This window comes from Pseudorca crassidens, chromosome 6 (assembly GCF_039906515.1).
Source record: "Pseudorca crassidens isolate mPseCra1 chromosome 6, mPseCra1.hap1, whole genome shotgun sequence".
NCBI classification, from domain to species: domain Eukaryota; kingdom Metazoa; phylum Chordata; class Mammalia; order Artiodactyla; family Delphinidae; genus Pseudorca; species Pseudorca crassidens.
This window is the reverse complement of record NC_090301.1, coordinates 15,471,328-15,488,713: the sequence shown is the minus strand read 5'-3', so window position 1 is coordinate 15,488,713 and position 17,386 is coordinate 15,471,328. Positions and strand designations below refer to the sequence as shown.

The 17,386-nt window shown below is 42.2% G+C and overlaps 1 protein-coding gene and 1 pseudogene across 4 annotated transcripts in view; both read left to right on the top strand.

Annotated features, from left to right (window-relative positions):
• Window positions 1–2,322: 2,322 nt before the first annotated feature.
• LOC137225755 (glycerol kinase pseudogene) lies at window positions 2,323–4,066 on the top strand (annotated as a pseudogene).
• Window positions 4,067–5,425: 1,359 nt separating this feature from the next.
• MOGAT1 (monoacylglycerol O-acyltransferase 1) overlaps window positions 5,426–17,386 on the top strand; it is a 36,360-nt gene continuing 24,399 nt past the window's right edge. For all 4 annotated transcript variants that reach the window (XM_067740424.1, XM_067740427.1, XM_067740426.1 and 1 more), the window contains exon 1: window positions 5,426–5,655. In XM_067740424.1, coding sequence (XP_067596525.1) covers window positions 5,562–5,655 — 94 coding nt within the window. In that variant the 5' untranslated portion in view covers window positions 5,426–5,561. The remainder of the gene's footprint in view (window positions 5,656–17,386) is intronic.

Below are 17,386 nucleotides of genomic sequence, written 5' to 3'. Positions count from 1 at the left end.
AGATCTTCAAGCCGGACAGTGTTGATTTCCTATCACCATGGCCACTTCAGGACTTAACCACGGCAGAGGTGATTTATAAATTTTTGTTGAATTATTGAAAAGTTATGCATGTTTTATTCACTCATATGTACCCAAAGCCAAGCACATAGTATATGACTGGTAAATATCGATATTTGTTGACTGAATGAATACCTAACCCCAACGCAAACCATGACAAAGTTGGTCCTCTGCATTCTTCTACCAGAGGTTCAGTGACCGGTTCCTCTGTTTCAATATCCCCTTCCTCCCTCGTGGTATCATTTGAGGAAGAGCTTAGTACGGCAGTTACTTGCTCAGGCTCTAGAAACAGACAAGCCTGTTTTTAAAAAACAGAAACTTAGTTTTACTACCTACTAGGTGAACAATTAACTTGACCTCTAGCCTCACTATCTTTACTGGTAAAGGAATAATAGTACCTACCCTGGAGAGTTGCTGTGAGGCTTAAATCAAACACAGCACAGAAAGCATGTAGCCCAGTACCGGGTAGATGGTAAGCACTGAGTAAAGCGTATATATCACATATAGTTTTTTAACTGCAACCCTGTTTAAACTTTGTATTTCTCCAAATATTAGCCTACCCACCACCACCAAAAAAAAAAAAAAAAAAAAAAGTGGTTTCCAACCTGGGTTTTGCTGATCCCTCAGAGGTTCTGTAACTGTTTGATATCAGTTTCACTTTGCTAAAGATACACCTTGGGAAGGAGGAAGATACTGAGAAGGTGGGAGTCAGGATCCCCATTCATTTCCAACAAGAGCAGTTTCACTTTGATTTCTTTTATAAATTGGAGTTATTTGAAGATTTAAAAAAAATCCCCCTGCTAAAGTCAAAGTTTGAAACCATGATCCTACACGACACTGCTTCTGCTCATCTGTTTTAGTAGAGTTGTAAAGAGATCTAGGTCTACTCCTTGCCAGTAACTGGCTGGGGTACCTTGGGCAAATCCCTCATCTTCTCTGCTGTAAGCTCCCTATTCCACAAAATGTGTAGTTTGGAAAGAAAACGTGTAAGGTTCATGTTTTCCTATTAGTTTTATTTCTAGAGATCAACAAAACTCCTACAGAAAAGTTGTTTTGAATAGCTTGTTGAACTAAAATTTTCTCACCATTTACCTCCAATAACCTGGTACACAAGTAAACATATGTTGACTGTTAAACAAATGAGTGAATGATTTAGTTGTTCATTAAAATGGTGATGGACCCTCATGGGTCCCTGCTTTGCTTAAAGGAGCTATGATGGGGTATGACAGGTCTTTTCTACCTGCTGAGGGCCCGGGGAAGATGACAAGAGCATGAATCAGACGAGTTAGCTCCAAGTGACTAGGAGAAGGAGCTCCGGGTATGCTGCTCTTCTTATCTCCTAATAGATTGTGAATCCAATTAATCAATCAGTCCTGCCATTCACATCTCCCAGGCTTATGTCAAATCCATCTCTATTCTCCTTTGCTAACACAGTAGACCAAGCCACCATCCTCTACTCTCGCCCTACAACAGCCTCCTTAGGGTCTCCCCACTTCCACTCTTGTTACCTCCAGTCTCTTCTAATTAGGTGCTCATTCTCTATCACTGGAACTTGCATGTTTCTTTCGGGGCACTAGCACACATTTGGTTTATTTTCTGTTTCTCTCACTAGACCGTGAACCCCACGAGGACAGAGACCTTTCTTACTCATCCCATCTTATTCAGCCCATCTCCACTCCTCACCTAGTGCTTAGCACATACCAGCCTTTCCATAGATAATCAATGAATGAATGCGTGGGAATTCTCAAAGGCTCAGAGACCCTGTCTTAATTCACCTTTGCGCTATCGGCACGCAGGGCAATTCCCGGTGCCAAGCAGGCATTCCCTACATACTTGTTCCACGTGTGGGTCAACTGATGAAGGGATGACTCCTTTCCAGGTTTTAGACGACAAAACCGTATTTGAATCTTCACTCTGCCAGCTGTGTGACTTTGAGCCTGGCCTTCATTAACTGCCGAATGAGCTAACAGTTATTTCGCGGGGTTGCTCCAGGATAAGCTCAGGCTGGTGAAGGGCTCTGCACAATGTCTGACACGGTGTGTACTCAACGCATCACCACTACCAGTGGGGTAAGCTGCAGGGAAGAAATCTAGAAGAATCTAGAAGAGAAGAGGGAGGGGCGGGGCGAGAAGCTCCTTGCCGATACTGCGTTCTACGGCCGCGCGCTGGCTGGCCCTCCCGGCTCGCCGTCCGCCCCTCCCCCTCCCGCCGCCGTCACCCGGGAAACGGGACGCTATCGCCAGCCCGCCGACCTAAGCGAGTTTCATGGCAGCCACGAAGAAAGCAGTTTTGGGGCAGTTGGTGGGAGCAGTGGACCAGAGCACAAGCTCGACGCGCTTTTTGGTTTTCAATCCCAAAACAGCCGAACTACTTAGTTATCATCAAGTGGAAATAAAACAAGAGTTTCCAAAAGAAGGATGGGTAGAACAAGACCCTAAGGAAATCCTGCAGTCCGTCTGTGAGTGTATAGAGAAAACGTGTGAGAAACTTGGACAGCTCAATACTTCTAACATAAAAGCTATTGGTATCAGTAACCAGAGGGAGACCACTGTGGTCTGGGACAAGTTAACTGGAGAACCTCTTTACAATGCTGTGGTGTGGCTTGATCTAAGAACCCAATCTACCGTTGAGAGTCTTCGTAAAAGCATTCCAGTAAATAATAACTTTGTCAAGACCAAGACAGGCCTTCCACTTAGCACCTACTTCAGTGCAGTGAAACTTCGTTGGCTCCTTGCCAACGTGAGAAAAGTTCAAAAGGCAGTTGAAGAAGATAGAGCCCTTTTTGGGACCATTGATTCATGGCTTATTTGGAGCTTGACAGGAGGAGCCAGTGGAGGCGTCCATTGTACGGATGTAACAAATGCAAGCAGGACGATGCTTTTCAACATTCATTCTTTGGAATGGGATAAAGAGCTCTGTGAATTTTTTCAAGTTCCAATGAAAATTCTTCCAAATGTCCGGAGTTCTTCTGAGATCTATGGCCTAATGAAAGCTGGGGCCTTGGAAGGTGTGCCAATATCTGGGTGTTTGGGGGACCAATCTGCTGCATTGGTGGGACAACAGTGCTTCCAGGATGGACAAGCCAAAAACACGTATGGAACAGGCTGTTTCTTACTATGTAATACAGGCCATAAGTGTATATTTTCTGAACATGGCCTTCTGACCACAGTGGCTTACAAACTCGGAAGAGACAAACCAGTACATTATGCATTAGAAGGTTCGGTAGCTATAGCCGGTGCTGCTGTTCGCTGGCTCAGAGACAATCTTGGAATTATAAAGACCTCAGAGGAAATTGAAAAACTTGCTAAAGAAGTAGGTTCCTCTTGTGGCTGCTGTTTTGTCCCAGCCTTTTCAGGGCTATATGCACCGTATTGGGAGCCCAGTGCAAGAGGGATCATCTGTGGGCTCACCCAATTCACCAATAAATGCCATATTGCTTTTGCTTCATTAGAAGCTGTTTGTTTCCAAACCCGAGAGGTTTTGGATGCCATGAACCGGGACTGTGGAATTGCACTCAGCCATTTGCAGGTAGACGGAGGAATGAGCAACAACAAAATTCTTATGCAGCTACAAGCAGACATTCTGTATATCCCAGTAGTGAAGCCCTTGATGCCTGAAACAACTGCCCTGGGAGCTGCCATGGCAGCCGGGGCTGCAGAAGGGGTTGGCGTTTGGAGTCTCGAGCCTGAGGATTTGTCAGCTGTCACGATGGAGCGGTTTGAACCTCAGATCAACGCCAAGGAAAGTGAAATTCGTTATTCTACATGGAAGAAAGCTGTGATGAAGTCCGTGGGTTGGGTTAGCACTCAGTCTTCGGAAAATGGTGACCCTAGCATCTTCAGTAGTTTACCCTTGGGCTTTTTTATAGTGAGTAGCATGGTAATGTTAATCGGAGCAAGGTACCTCTCAGGTGTGCCATAAATAATACCAAGTCATGGATTCCAAAGATGTGAGCTCTTTACCTGACAAGAAAATTCAGTGGTTCTGTCTTTTAATGTGCTGACACTATTCATAGACTCTGATTTTATTTGTAAGCCACTTGCTGCATGACCCTCCAAGTAGACCTGTGGCTTGAAATAAAGAAAATGCGGCACACACAAAACAGTGATTTCTCAATTAGGAACCAAAAAAAACCAACCGCAAGTTTTGCATACAAAAAGTCACAAACAGCTCCCCTGAACTACCCAGTGGTTGTTATTTTTAATCTAACTTTCTATTAAAACGTTGAAGGAGAAAGGGGCATGGTGGGGGGATGGGTAGTCAACTCTGTTGTTTTGCCCTCTTCCAGATCCCTTCTAGCAATGACTTGACAGCTACCTGCCACTTGGTGTTGGTCAACTATACAGGAAGATTTACAAAGAAAATGTAGTGGGCGCTCACAGCATGAGGCACAATTTAGAATCCATCCATTTATTTAACACATAATTGAAACCCTTCACTGGCAAATCTTAGGGTAAAGACTTGAACCCTAAACACAGCCTGCAAGGATCTGGTCCTTGGCTACCATTTTTGACTCATTTCACTCCATTCTCCTCCTTGTTCCCTGAGCTCCCACTATTTTGGTCTTCTTTGACTTTCAGCCACAGGACCTTTGCACATGTGCTTCCCTTTGCTTGAATTAGATTCACCGTTATAATTAAAGTCAAGGTCACTTCTTCCGAGACTGACCTTCCAGTCTAAGTCCTAGAACCTTCTCATTCACTCATAGTAGCATTTTACTTTGCAATTACACACCCAACTGTGTGGTTATTTTCCTTATGCTCCCCCCCCCCATAATTTGTACCCTCTGGGAATCGATGAATGACTTGGTTACTGAGTGTATCCCCAGCGCCCAGAATGGTTCCCGGCACGTGGGAGGTATTCAATAAATGTCCTTTGAATGAATAAGCGAAAGTTTTCCAAGATTCGTATAGGAATCTGAGACACAAAGATGAGGAGGCCCCAGAGTTTGGGGGTGGTGTGGGGAACACAGACCAACAAACAGATGGGTACCAAGCTCCAGAGAACCTAACTCCTGCGCCTTCCTCCAGCTGGTGGGAGATCCTAACCCTTTCCCAGCTGCAGACACCGTCGGAGGAAGAGGTGGGTTTAAAGGCGCATGCTGAAGCCTCGCGCACAGTAATACACCAGTTGAATCAACCAGCCCGGTGGAGATCCCAGGTCTTGGGCGAAGTTGCAGGAGCCCGCGTCGCCGAGCTCTGGCAGGGTGCCAGGTGACCCCTCTCGTCCACCCTTGTGCCCAATGCGGCGCGCCAGCCAATGCGCCCCGGGCGCCGCAGCTGCTCCCGAGCCCGGGCGCGTGATTGGCAGCCTCCAGCCTCAGCCCCGGCGCGCCCTCCCACCCAAGACTAAGTCCAGTCCGCGCCCACTCCGGGGCGGTCGCCGCCTCCTCTGCGCCGGGGTGCTGGGCGCTGGGCCGGCAGGCAGCGCACACCCGGCAGGCGCCGCGGAGCAGCGAGGTCCCAGGCGGCAGCGCTCGGCGCAGTCCTCGCTCCGGCCGGGCCATGAAGGTCGAGTTTGCGCCGCTCAACATCCCGCTGGCGCGGCGGCTGCAGACGGCGGCGGTGCTGCAGTGGGTCCTGTCCTTCCTTCTGCTCGGTAAGGACTCCCGGCCACGCAAGATCCGGGCGAAACACCGCGGTGCCTGGGGCTCCGTCTCCACCCTCCCGGACATCACTAATTCCCTTGTAAGCCAGAGCAGGCAGGTCACAGAGGGCATTTGTAGCTAATTTAGGACTCCCCTCTTTGATTCATCTTTCCACGTGAACCTTGTAGCAAGCCACTGATTGGCAACTTTATTTTCCCCTGTGCTGTTTTTAAAACTCGAGGTGTACTTTACCCACAGTAAAAGGCACAGATTTTAACTCGATGAGTTTTGACAAATGTATACAGCCAAGTGTAACCACGACCCAATCGAGCTATAGGACGTTGCACTTAAGCCCCTCAAAAGTCGATAAACTCGTTTCTTGAATTATCGATTCATAAATGGAAAAACAATGCCCAAGGATTTGAAACCTGATTCCTTCCTTATCCTCCCCCCCTCATAACAAATATCTGCGTTAGCTTTCCCGTGTTGAAGATTTTCCGGATGCAGAAAGCTACCTTGCTGCAAAGAAGACTGCACCACACGTTAGGTTGGGTTGGATGGCCTCTCTCTGTAAATAATTCGACCCAGGAGAGTGTGTTCTAGCCAGTTGCCAAATTAAGCCCAGGTAGAAATGCGCAGGAGCCAGTCACTAGATGGGGCAGGGGGCTTATCTGGAAGCTTTTTCTCTGGATGTTTGTTCTGCCCTTGAGGGGGGTGGGGGCATGGGGAGGGGCAGGCGAAAGGAGGGGGTGTAAGAGGACAGGAACTACTGGGAACTTAAACTCTTCAGAAGGCCCAAGTCATTTGTGTGCTATAAGTTCATGGGTGGTACACTGTCCAGGCCACAGTAATAATAAATTCATTACACTGTAGAGGTTTACAATTTTGAAACCATTTTACATTTTGAATGCCTGGATCAGTGGTTCTCAACCCTGGCTGCACATTAAGGTCACTGGAGGAATTTCTAAAAAATAAGATACCCAGGCTCTATCCCTAGAATTTTGAATTCATTTGTTTCAGAAAGGAACCTGCACATCAGGATTTTTTTTTTTTAATAAACTCTCCAAGTACAGCTAGAGTTTACTGAAAAAGGAAATTCAAATAATTAACTCATTAAGTCCTCCTAGGCCAAACTGTTGAGACAGCATTACACTTTGTTTTGCTCTAGGCCAAAGTACCATTGAGGTAACAGCTACACTTATCGCGGGCCTTGTGTGTGTCAGGTACTGTTCTGCCAGCTACAGCTTGGCATTTGCCATCTACCTCTACAGTTCTAAGCACCATACACTATTAACCATGTAATCTTCACAACAGCCCTGTGGGGTAAGGACTGTGTCTTCCTGTGCTCATTGTACCGCTGAGGGAACTAAGAGGTGAAGTGAACTGTTCAAGGTCACACAGTTAGTAGGAGGTGGAGGGGCTGGGTGCAAACCCAAATATTCTACCCAGAGTTCCTGCTTTAACCACTGTGCTGTCCAATTTAATGCCTTGAAACTGGAGACTGACTTTCTTGCTCATCAGCCAGCACATCTCTGATAGCCCACTGTCTTTTCCTTCCATGGCCCTTATCATTGCTTGTATTTGTGTGTGTCTGTGGTTACTTGAGAAAGGTCTCTATGGCCATCTGTAGGAGAGCAGAATTTGCCAGCCCCAAGTATGTTTCTTTGGTATATTAATTATTTTAAGCTGGTTATTTTCTAAGAACCAGCAGACATGGGAAAAACTCTGAAAACCTAGTGGGAGTTACCCTTTTGTAAGAAATATTTACATTTATAAGGGAAATCTCCATTTGTAAGGGTGTCTCCCTTGCTGTACCAGGAAGAGGATGATGACCAAATCTCTAAAAACCTACCAATGAAGAAGGCAGGGACTTAAATTTGCGTAAAACCTTACCCTTCCTTACTGTGCTTTTCCTCATAACCTCCCATAACTGACTCAACCCACCTTCAATATCCTTTTTTGTCTTTAGCTGAGGATGGTATTTTTTTTTTTTTTTTTTGCGGTACGCGGGCCTCTCCCATTGCGGAGCACAGGCTCCAGACGCGCAGGCTCAGCGGCCATGGGTCACAGGCCCAGCCGCTCCGCGGCATGTGGGATCTTCCCGGACCGGGGCATGAACCAGCGTCCCCCGCATCGGCAGGCGGACTCCCAACCACTGCGCCACCAGGGAAGCCCTGAGGATGGTATTTAAGGGGAGGGTTTTGGCCGTTTTGGCAAGTTACTCAGTTTTCCTGGGTCTCCCCCAGGCATACATATTATTAAAATTTTGTTTGATTTCCTCCCATTAATCTGTCTCACGTCAATTTAATTCTTAGATCAGCCAGAGGAACGTAGGAGGGTAGAGGAAAATTTCTTCCTCCCTGATACATCCTAGTTCACAGGCTCAGTGAGGGAGTACCCAGCCCGTGCCTGGCTCATGGAAGGCACACAATAAGTACTGGTTGAATGTCTTCACTCTGTCACCCAAAAGGGAAGTGGTCCACCCCACATGTCGTTATTTGTATCAACTCATGTATGTAGATCCCCACAGTGACCCTAGAGGTAGGGGCTAACCCCTGTACTCATTTTCCAAAGATAGAGCTTGGAGGTGTAGTAACTGCTCAAGGTCACAAGGTGGGTGGTAGAGCCTTATGTGTCACATGGGAATGGACTAATGACTTTAGACATGGCCCACCAGTCCTAATTTGAATCAAACTACAGTGGCTTGACAGACAATTCATTTAAATGCTCTTATTGCATGCATTTGACATTCGTGTTACTAGGAGCATATTATTTTGTATTATCATATATTTTGGAAATTTTATTATGAAAAATTCCAAACACACAGAAAAGTAGAGAAGTGTATAAACTCCCATATACCCATTACTTGGATTTATAATTATTTTAACAATTTGCTATATTAGTTTTACCTATTTTGCAAAAATATTTTAAAGCAAATCACATTGCATTTTAATCCCAAGTACTTTAGTATGCCTATTATAAAATTATTTTACAAAATTATAGTAACATTGTCCCATGTAGCATAATTAACATTAATTGCTTAAAATCATCTAAACCAAGTCAATATGCATATTTCCTAAAATTGAGCCCCAAATACACTTTTATGTGTGACTTACTTGAACCAGGATCCAAAAAAGCCCCCTGGGTTGCATTTAGTTTTTAATTTAGAACAGTTTTCCCCCCCATTTGTTTTCTTGTCAATGAAGCATTGAAGAAGCCGGGTTATCTGTCCTGCAAGATGTGTCTTCAGAAGTTCTCTGATTGCTATTTTGTAGGGTTAACATGTTCCTCAATTCCCTGTATTTCTTCTAAAATGGAAGTTGGAGCTAAAGGTTTGATTAGATTTAGGTGAAACCTTTTTGCAAGTCCTTTGCCGAGGTGCTGCTGTGTGCTCCTGTTGCATTATGTCAGAATGCACATAGTGCCTAGCTGTCCCTTATGAGAGTGGTCAATGGGTACAGGTAGGAAGTAATGTGAGGGGTGGTAATTGACATGCTGCAAATAAAAGTTCCCTATTGACCGTTGACCTTTCACCTAGTCTCCATTAATGATCCTTGACCAAATTAACTGTTTTATTTGGGACTACAAAATGGTAATTTTCATATTCTATCATTCATTCTTCACATATTAACTAGAATTTATGCCAGGAATAATTTTTCCTCATCATCTAGGGCCATTGGTTACCCTGCAATTCAATTCTTATGATAAAGGCAGTATAAACGCTTACCTATTTCTTTCCATTTTAATTATTTTAAAGTAAGGAGTTCGTGTAGTATCTCCTTCCAATGGTGATAAGAGAAGTTTTATTAACTATGTATTTTAAAGTCTCTAAATCAAAATCTTGGAATGCATTTTTCTTTCCACCATCAGGAAATGAGTTTAACCTATTAGCACTTGGGATATATATATATTTTTTAAAAAAAGCAAAATGTTTCATTTAGTCATGAAATCAAATACTGTTTCCTTGAGATAAATGTTAAGTGCCTGTCTTCCAATCTTATAACATCGTATTATTTTTAGGTGTGCAACATAATAATTTGATATATGTCTATTGCAAAATGATTTCCACAGTAAGTTTAGTTAAAATCCATTACCACACAATTTTTTTCTCTTATGTTGAGATCTTTAAGATTTACTGTCAGCAACTTTCAAATATGCAATACAGTATTGATAACTGTAGTCCCCATGCTGTACATTACATGCCCAGGACTTATTTATCTTATAAGTGAAAGTTTTTACGTTTTGATCAATTTTACTCATTTTACCTCCCCCGGCCCCCCGCATACCTCCACCTTTGGCAACCACCAATCTGTTCTCTGTATCTATGAGCTTGTTCTTTTGTTTTGTTTGTTTGTCCACCCATGTAAGATTATGTATTTGTCCTTCTCTGCCTCACTGATTCCACTTAGCATAAAGGTCTATCCATGTTGTCACTAATGGCAGGATTTCCTTTCCATGGCTGAATAATATTCTATTTCATATATGTAGTATATATCACATTTTCTGTATCCATTCGTCTGTTGATGGACACTAGTTGTTTCCACGTCTTGACTGTTGTAAATAATGCTGCCGTGAACATGACGGGGTGCAGATATCTTTTCCAGATAGTGATTTCATTTCCTTCAGTAAATGCTGGGAAGTGGAATTGCTGGATCACCTATCTTCCAATCTTAATATTCAAGAAACGGAAACATTACTTACTAGCTTGTGTGCTACCAACCTGCTAACTGAAAAGTGGAAAACTGAAAAAGAGAGAGCCAACATTTATTGACCATCTTCTATCTACAACTCCTTGTGGCAGGGATTATTAGATTTATTTTTTTTAGGTGAGAAAACTGAAGCTCAAGAGGTATGTATCTTACCTAAGACCATGTGGTGAGACTGTGATCTTTTACTGAATGGGTCTATTTATTTACTTATTTATTTAAGCAGCCTTATTGTGACACTGTCAAACAGTTAACTGCACATATTTATTTTATTTTATTTTTTGACTGTGCCGTGCAGCTTGTGGGATCTTAGACCCCCAACCAGGGATTGAACAAGGGCCTTTGGCAGTGAAAGCTCAGAGTCTTAACCACTGGACTGTCAGGGAATTCCCACTGCACATATTTAATGTGTACAGTTTAAGTTGTCACATATGCACACCTGAAAAAAATACTGCCACAATTAAGATAGTAAATATAGCCATCATCCCCAAAGGTTTCTCATATCCATTTTGTAACCCTTCCTTCTCCCATCTACAAGCATCCACTTAATGTGGTTGCTGTCATTCATAATACTAGTTTGCATTTTCTAGTGTTTTATATAAATGGAGACACAGCATACGTACTCTTTTTTTTTTTGGTCTGGCTTCTTTCACTGAATATAATTACTTTGAGATTTATTCTTTTTGTATGTGTATTAAGTAGTTCATAGCTTTTTTGTTTCAGAGTGGTATTCTAGTGAGTGAATATATTGCAATTTGTTTGTTCATTCATGTATTCATGAATATTTGCGTTGTAGCTATTATCAGTAATACTGCCGTGAACTTCTACCTACAAGTCTTTTTTTTTTTTTTGCGGTACGCGGGCCTCTCACTGTTGTGGCCTCTCCCTTTGCGGAGCACAGGCTCCGGACGCGCGGGCTCAGCGGCCATGGCTCACGCGCCCAGCCGCTCCGCGGCATGTGGGATCTTCCCGGACCGGGGCACGAACCCGCGTCCCCTCATCGGCAGGCGGACTGTCAACCACTGCGCCACCAGGGAAGCCCTACCTACAAGTCTTAACGAATGTATACTTTCTTTATTCTTGGGTAAACCTAGGAATGGAACGGTTGATCATGTTATGGTAGGAGCAGGTTTAACTTTTTCAGAAATCGCCAAACTTTCTTCCCGAGCTGTTGTACCAGTTTACATTCCCACCAGCACCGTATGAGAGTTCCAGTTGCTCCATATCCTTGCCATCATTTGATATAGGCAGTCCTTTTAATCTTTGCAACTTTAACAGGTGTGTAGTGGTGTCTCTCATTGTAGCTTTCGTTCACATTTCCCTGGTGTCTAATGATGTTGAACATCTTTTCATGTGCTTGTTTGCCATTTGTATGTTTTCTTTTTTAATAATGTTTTAATTTAGTCTTATTTCATTTTTTTTATATAAATTTATTTGTTTTATTTATTTATTTTTGGCTGTGTTGGGTATTCTTTGCTGCGCACGGCATTTCTCTAGTTGTGGTGAGCGGGAGCTACTCTTTGTTGTGGTGTGCAGGCTTCTCATTGCGGTGGCTTCTCTTGTTGCGGAGCATGGCCTCTAGGCAGGCAGGCTTCAGAAGTTGTGGCACACGGGCTCAGGAGTTGTGGCTCATGGGCTTAGTTGCTCTGCGGCATGTAGGATCTTGCCAGACCAGGGCTCGAACCCGTGTCCCCTGCATTGGCAGGCAGATTCCTAACCACTGTGCCACCAGGGAAGTCCCTGTATGTTTTCTTGGTTGAAGTACCTGTTTAAATCTTTTGCGCATTTTTGATTGGGTTGCTTGCTTTCCTATTATTGAGTTTTGAGAGTTTGTGTTCTTCTGCCTTTATCAGGCATACACTTTGCATAGATTTTTTTCTTCCAGTCTATGGGTTATCTTTTGTGTATCTGAAGAGCAGAAATTTTAAATTTTGGTGAAGTCTAACGTATCCATATTTTCTCTATGGATTGTGTTTTTGGTGTTATATCTAAGAAATCTTTGCTTAATCCCAGTTCACAAAGATTTTCTGCGTTTTCTTCAAGTTTTATAGTTTTAGGTTTTACATATAGATCTATGATCCATTTTGGGTTCATTTTTGTATATAGTACAAGGTCCAAGTTCATTTTTTTGGCATATGTTTAATTGTTGCAGCTCTGTTGTTCAAAGGAAAAAAAAAGCTGTTTTTTCTTTACTGCATTGGGCTTGTGCTTTTGTCAAAAATCAGTTGTCCATATATGTGTGGATTTATTTCTGGATTATTCTGTACTGTTAATCTGTTTATCTATCTTGATGCCATTACCATGTTGTTTTGATTACTGTGACTTTATAATAATTCATGAAATCAGGTAGTGTTAGCCCTCAAGCTTTGTTCTTTTCTTCAGAGTTGTTTTGACTATTATAGGTTCTTTACATTTTCATATGCATTTTAGAATTGGTTTGTCCGTTTATACTAAAAAGCCTGCTGGGATTTTCATTGGAATTGCTTTTTGATTGAGATTAGTTTATAGTTTAATTTGGAGAAAATTGATGTCAAAAAATGCTGTCTTCCACTGTTGAGTTTATTTATATCAGAAGTTTTCAACTTTAGAGTATATCTAAGAATCACCTGGGGACTTGTTAAAATGCAAATTCCCCAGAGATTTTGGTTCTGTAGGTGTCCGGGAGGGCCCTTAAAATTGTTTTCACTTTTTATTTTGAAGTAACTTCAAAAATAATAACTGTAAGTTTTTTGGTAATTTTCTGTATTTCTTCATCAAATTCCCCAAATATTAACATTTTACCATGTTTCCTTTATCCTTCTCTCTCACACATGTATATCATCACCATCATCATCTGAACTTTTTAAGAGTAAGTTGCAGACATGGTCTGCCTTTATCCTTAAGCACTTCCGCACATATTTCCTAATATATGTCTCTTACATAACCACAGTACAATTATCCAAATCAGAAAAATAACAGTGTTGCTGTACTATGACCTAATCCAGAGGTCCTATTCATATTTCAGCGATTGTCCCGCTGATGTCCTTTATAGCAAAGGAATCCACATGTTGTATGTAGTTACATCTTTTTAGTCTCCCTTAATCTGGAAAATTTTGAGGGAGCACATTTTAACATTCACTCTAGTGATTCATGCTAGATTCCTGGACTTGCATAAACACTACTGTGCCTCTTTTATCATGGATTATTTATGTGGTTTTCAGTTTGTAGGTATACAAAGTATTTGTGCTTCTTTTGTCCTTCAGCTCGTAAAGCTTTCTGAAATAGTATGAAAATGGGACTGGTTTCAACTGGATCCTTGTTATAATTTATTTGACTTCATTAGGCAAAGAAATAGGTCCAATAATGAATTCACTTTTAAACAAGAAAAATGCAGATCCTTGTATGGCAATAATTTTTAAAGGCGATATGGAGCAGACCCACATATGAGGGATACTAGGCTGAAAAATTCTGCAAAGTGTTCTGAGATTTGTCTTTTAGCCCCATCCTCATCCTAAGAAACTCTGGAAGGCAAGTTTTCTTAAAGCAGGAATTTTAAAAATTAGAGGAATGTTATGCTTATATTCTTGTACTCAGCAGATGACACCGATTGATGTTTTGAAATACAATGCCTCAGGAATAAAAAGGAAAAGAATGTGACGTGCTAAAAGATTTTGCTTGCCTCTCAGTTGTTTTCTTTCTCCATACTATGTTAAATGGCTAAAATAAGTATAGAAACAGTTTTCCTAGGGGGAAAAATGAAAACTTCTTGGATACAAGTGGAAAGGATACACATACAAATTAAATATTTTAAATTATTTCTTAATTGGTCACTGGTCGCTACTTAACGCAAGTAAGTAAACTTCCACTAGTTTTCACAATGTTTTTCTGATGGAGTTTGCTCATCAGATTTAATAGAATCATGTTAAAGATGAGAATATTCTTACATAAGTGGATTTGTTCTGCAGTGTTTAGTTTCTTTTTTTTCTCTTTAGTGGAACCATTTTATTTATCTTTTTAAAATAAATTTTGATTATAAGGTAGTTCATGCTAGTTATTAGAAAAGTTGGAAACTGTAGAAGAGCTTTTAGAAGAGACTAGAAAAAAGTCCATATTCCCATCCAGAGATAACTATTGTAAATGTTTTGGCATATTCCTTTCCTCTTGTTTACCTATTTAAAAAAATTATTAAAATAATATATGCGCTAGAAAATAATACATTGGGTTGAGCCATATGAAACTGGTGTTTTTAAAGGTCTCAAGCAGTCAGTGATGGCTGATAGCTAACATTTATTGAGAGTTTCCTGTATGCCATTGTTACCAAACCGAGGTTCAGCTGCTCGCCGCTTGTAAGCCAGTAATTCAAGAGGCAAGTGTCAGTAGAAAGGAAAGGTGTTTTTATCAGAAAAGCCGGCAATCTGGGGAGAAGGTGGACTCATGTCCAGAGACCAGCTCTGAAGATTCTGCTCAGCCATGATAGTCTTTAAAAGGAAAAATGGGGGAGGGAGGAAGAATCTCAGTGAATCGTCAAGGCAGGAGGTTGGGTTCTGCATCCTTCTCCATTGAGTGCAGATGGGCTGACTCTCTTCAGATGTTATCTTGCCTGTGTGATCTGTCTGCAGGATTGCTTAGGGGGGCTGTTGGGGGTAGAGAGCTAGTCATTTTTTACTGCTTAATTCTTCATTTTTACTTCTTTTTATCTAGGAAAACAATCAGCAGGTTGGGCAAAGCATGGTATGCATTCAGGAGAGCAAAAGTCAGGAGTTAGTTTCAATTGCTTAGTGATCTCATTCCTATAATTAGGTTCTTGTAAGGTTAGAGGGGAACAGAAATGGGCAAACAGGAAAGGAGCAGAAGAGCTGCTTCCACCATCATACCATCATTGTTTTTGTTTTTGTTTTTAAGTGTTCTCCTTTTATTTATTTATTTGGCCACACTGCGTGGCTGGCGGGATCGAACTTGAGCCTTCGGCAGTGAAAGCGTGGAGTCCCAGCCACTGGACTGCCAGGGAATTCCTGCACCATCATTGTTCTGATGGCTTTCTGTGTGTTATTTTATTTAAGTTTCACTAACCAATTATTTTTCCATATTATAAATAATACTTTATTAAATTTTAAAAAAACTGATAAAGAAGGGAAACTAAAACCTAGAACTTAAAAGAAATTTTCAACTTATATACATCAGGTCTTGATTGAAGAAATGCCAAAGGCAAAGCGTGTTGTTAGGATTCATTTACTTTTCAAATTCTGCTATCATCTATGGAGCATTTGCCATGGGTCAAACACTACACTACATTTTCATTTGTATTCTCCTGTATTTTAAGTATCCAGGTTGAATCCCTTGAAGCCAGAACGGATGGAGGCAGCAGAGGTAGGAAAAGTCCGCGTAAGCACTGAAGGACTTTCCACCACCCAAAAGCTGTCGACCTGGCCACCACTCCTTGCCAAAAGTCTTTAGTTCATGAAAAAAGGAAATGTATATCCCTGATTTTGCTGGAACACTTCTTTCTATAAAGCTAGGGATACCTGAAGGCAGCTTTGAAGCTAAAAGTGGGTCATTGGATCGATCGTTCCCTCTGTATGTATGAGATTGGAGATGAAGACTTTGCTGCAGACGTAGGGCTCTCTGTGAGGTGCCAACTTGTTCCCAGTCAAATAGCAGTGCTTCACTTATTATGCGTTATTATCAATTACATGTATAATTCATACATTTACCCATCTTTTTTTTCTTTATTTTATTTTTTAAAATATATTTAATTTATTTTTTGGCTGCATTGGGTCTTCGTTCCTGCGCATGGGCTTTCTCTAGTTGCAGCGAGCGGGGGCTACTCTTCGTTACAGTGCACGGGCTTCTCATTGCGGTGGCTTCTCTTGTTGTGGAGCATGGGCTCTAGGCGCGTGGGCTTCAGTAGTTGTGGCACGCGGGCTCTACAGCGCAGGCTCAGTAGTTGTGGCACGTGGGCTTAGTAGTTGCGGTGAACGGGCTTAGTTGCTCCACGGCATGTGGGATCTTCCCGGACCAGGGATCGTACCCATGTCCCCTGCATTGGCAGGGGGATTCTTAACCACTGGGCCACCAGGGAAGCCCCCTCCCCCGTCTTTTAATTTTGGAAATTTAGAAGTATTTAAAGAATAGCTCAGTATACATTCTTTTTACCTCGAGTCACCAACTCTTAGGATTTTTCAGTGTTTGTTTTCTCTGTTTCTGTAGACACACACACAGTTTGTTGTTACTGTTGCTTTTTTTTTTTTTTTTTGCGGTACGCGGGCCTCTCACTGTTGTGGCCTCTCCCGTTGCGGAGCACAGGCTCCGGACGCGCAGGCTCAGCGGCCACGGCTCACGGGCCCAGCCGCTCCGCGGCATGTGGGATCTTCCTGGACCGGGGCACGAACCCGTGTCCCCTGCATCGGCAGGCGGACTCTCAACCACTGTGCCACCAGGGAAGCCCTGTTACTGTTGCTTTTGAACCATTTGAAAGTAAGAAATTAAGTTGTAAAAATCATTGCACTTCATTCCTCAATACTGTAGAATGTGTTTCCTGAAAACAAGGATTTTGTACACAATTGCAATTCCATTATCACACCCAAGAAATGTATCATTGAAACAATAATCTTATTTAATACATGGCTCATATTCAAATTTCCCTAATTGTCTTCAAATTTTCCTTTAAAACTAGACCTGTTCTATACTTTTTATTTGTTTTTTCATCTTTTATGACACTGATATTTTTAAACCAGCCCCAGCTAATTATCTTGTAGGATGTCCCCTAGTCTGGACTTGCCTAAATATGTTCTCATGATTAGAGTCAGGTTAGACATTTTTGGCAACAAGGTCACAAAGGTGATGGGGTCTATTTCCCATTTGATCATAAGAAGAGGCAAATGTCACTTTGTCCCTTTACTGATGATGGTAAACTTAGTGACGATGCATAAACTTTAGCTGAGCCTTTCTGACTTTCAGTGCTGTTAAAGGAGAGGGGCATTGCTGCACTATTCACAGTAGCCAAAAGGTGGAGACAACCCACATGTGCATCAACAGATAAACAAATGGATAAACAAGT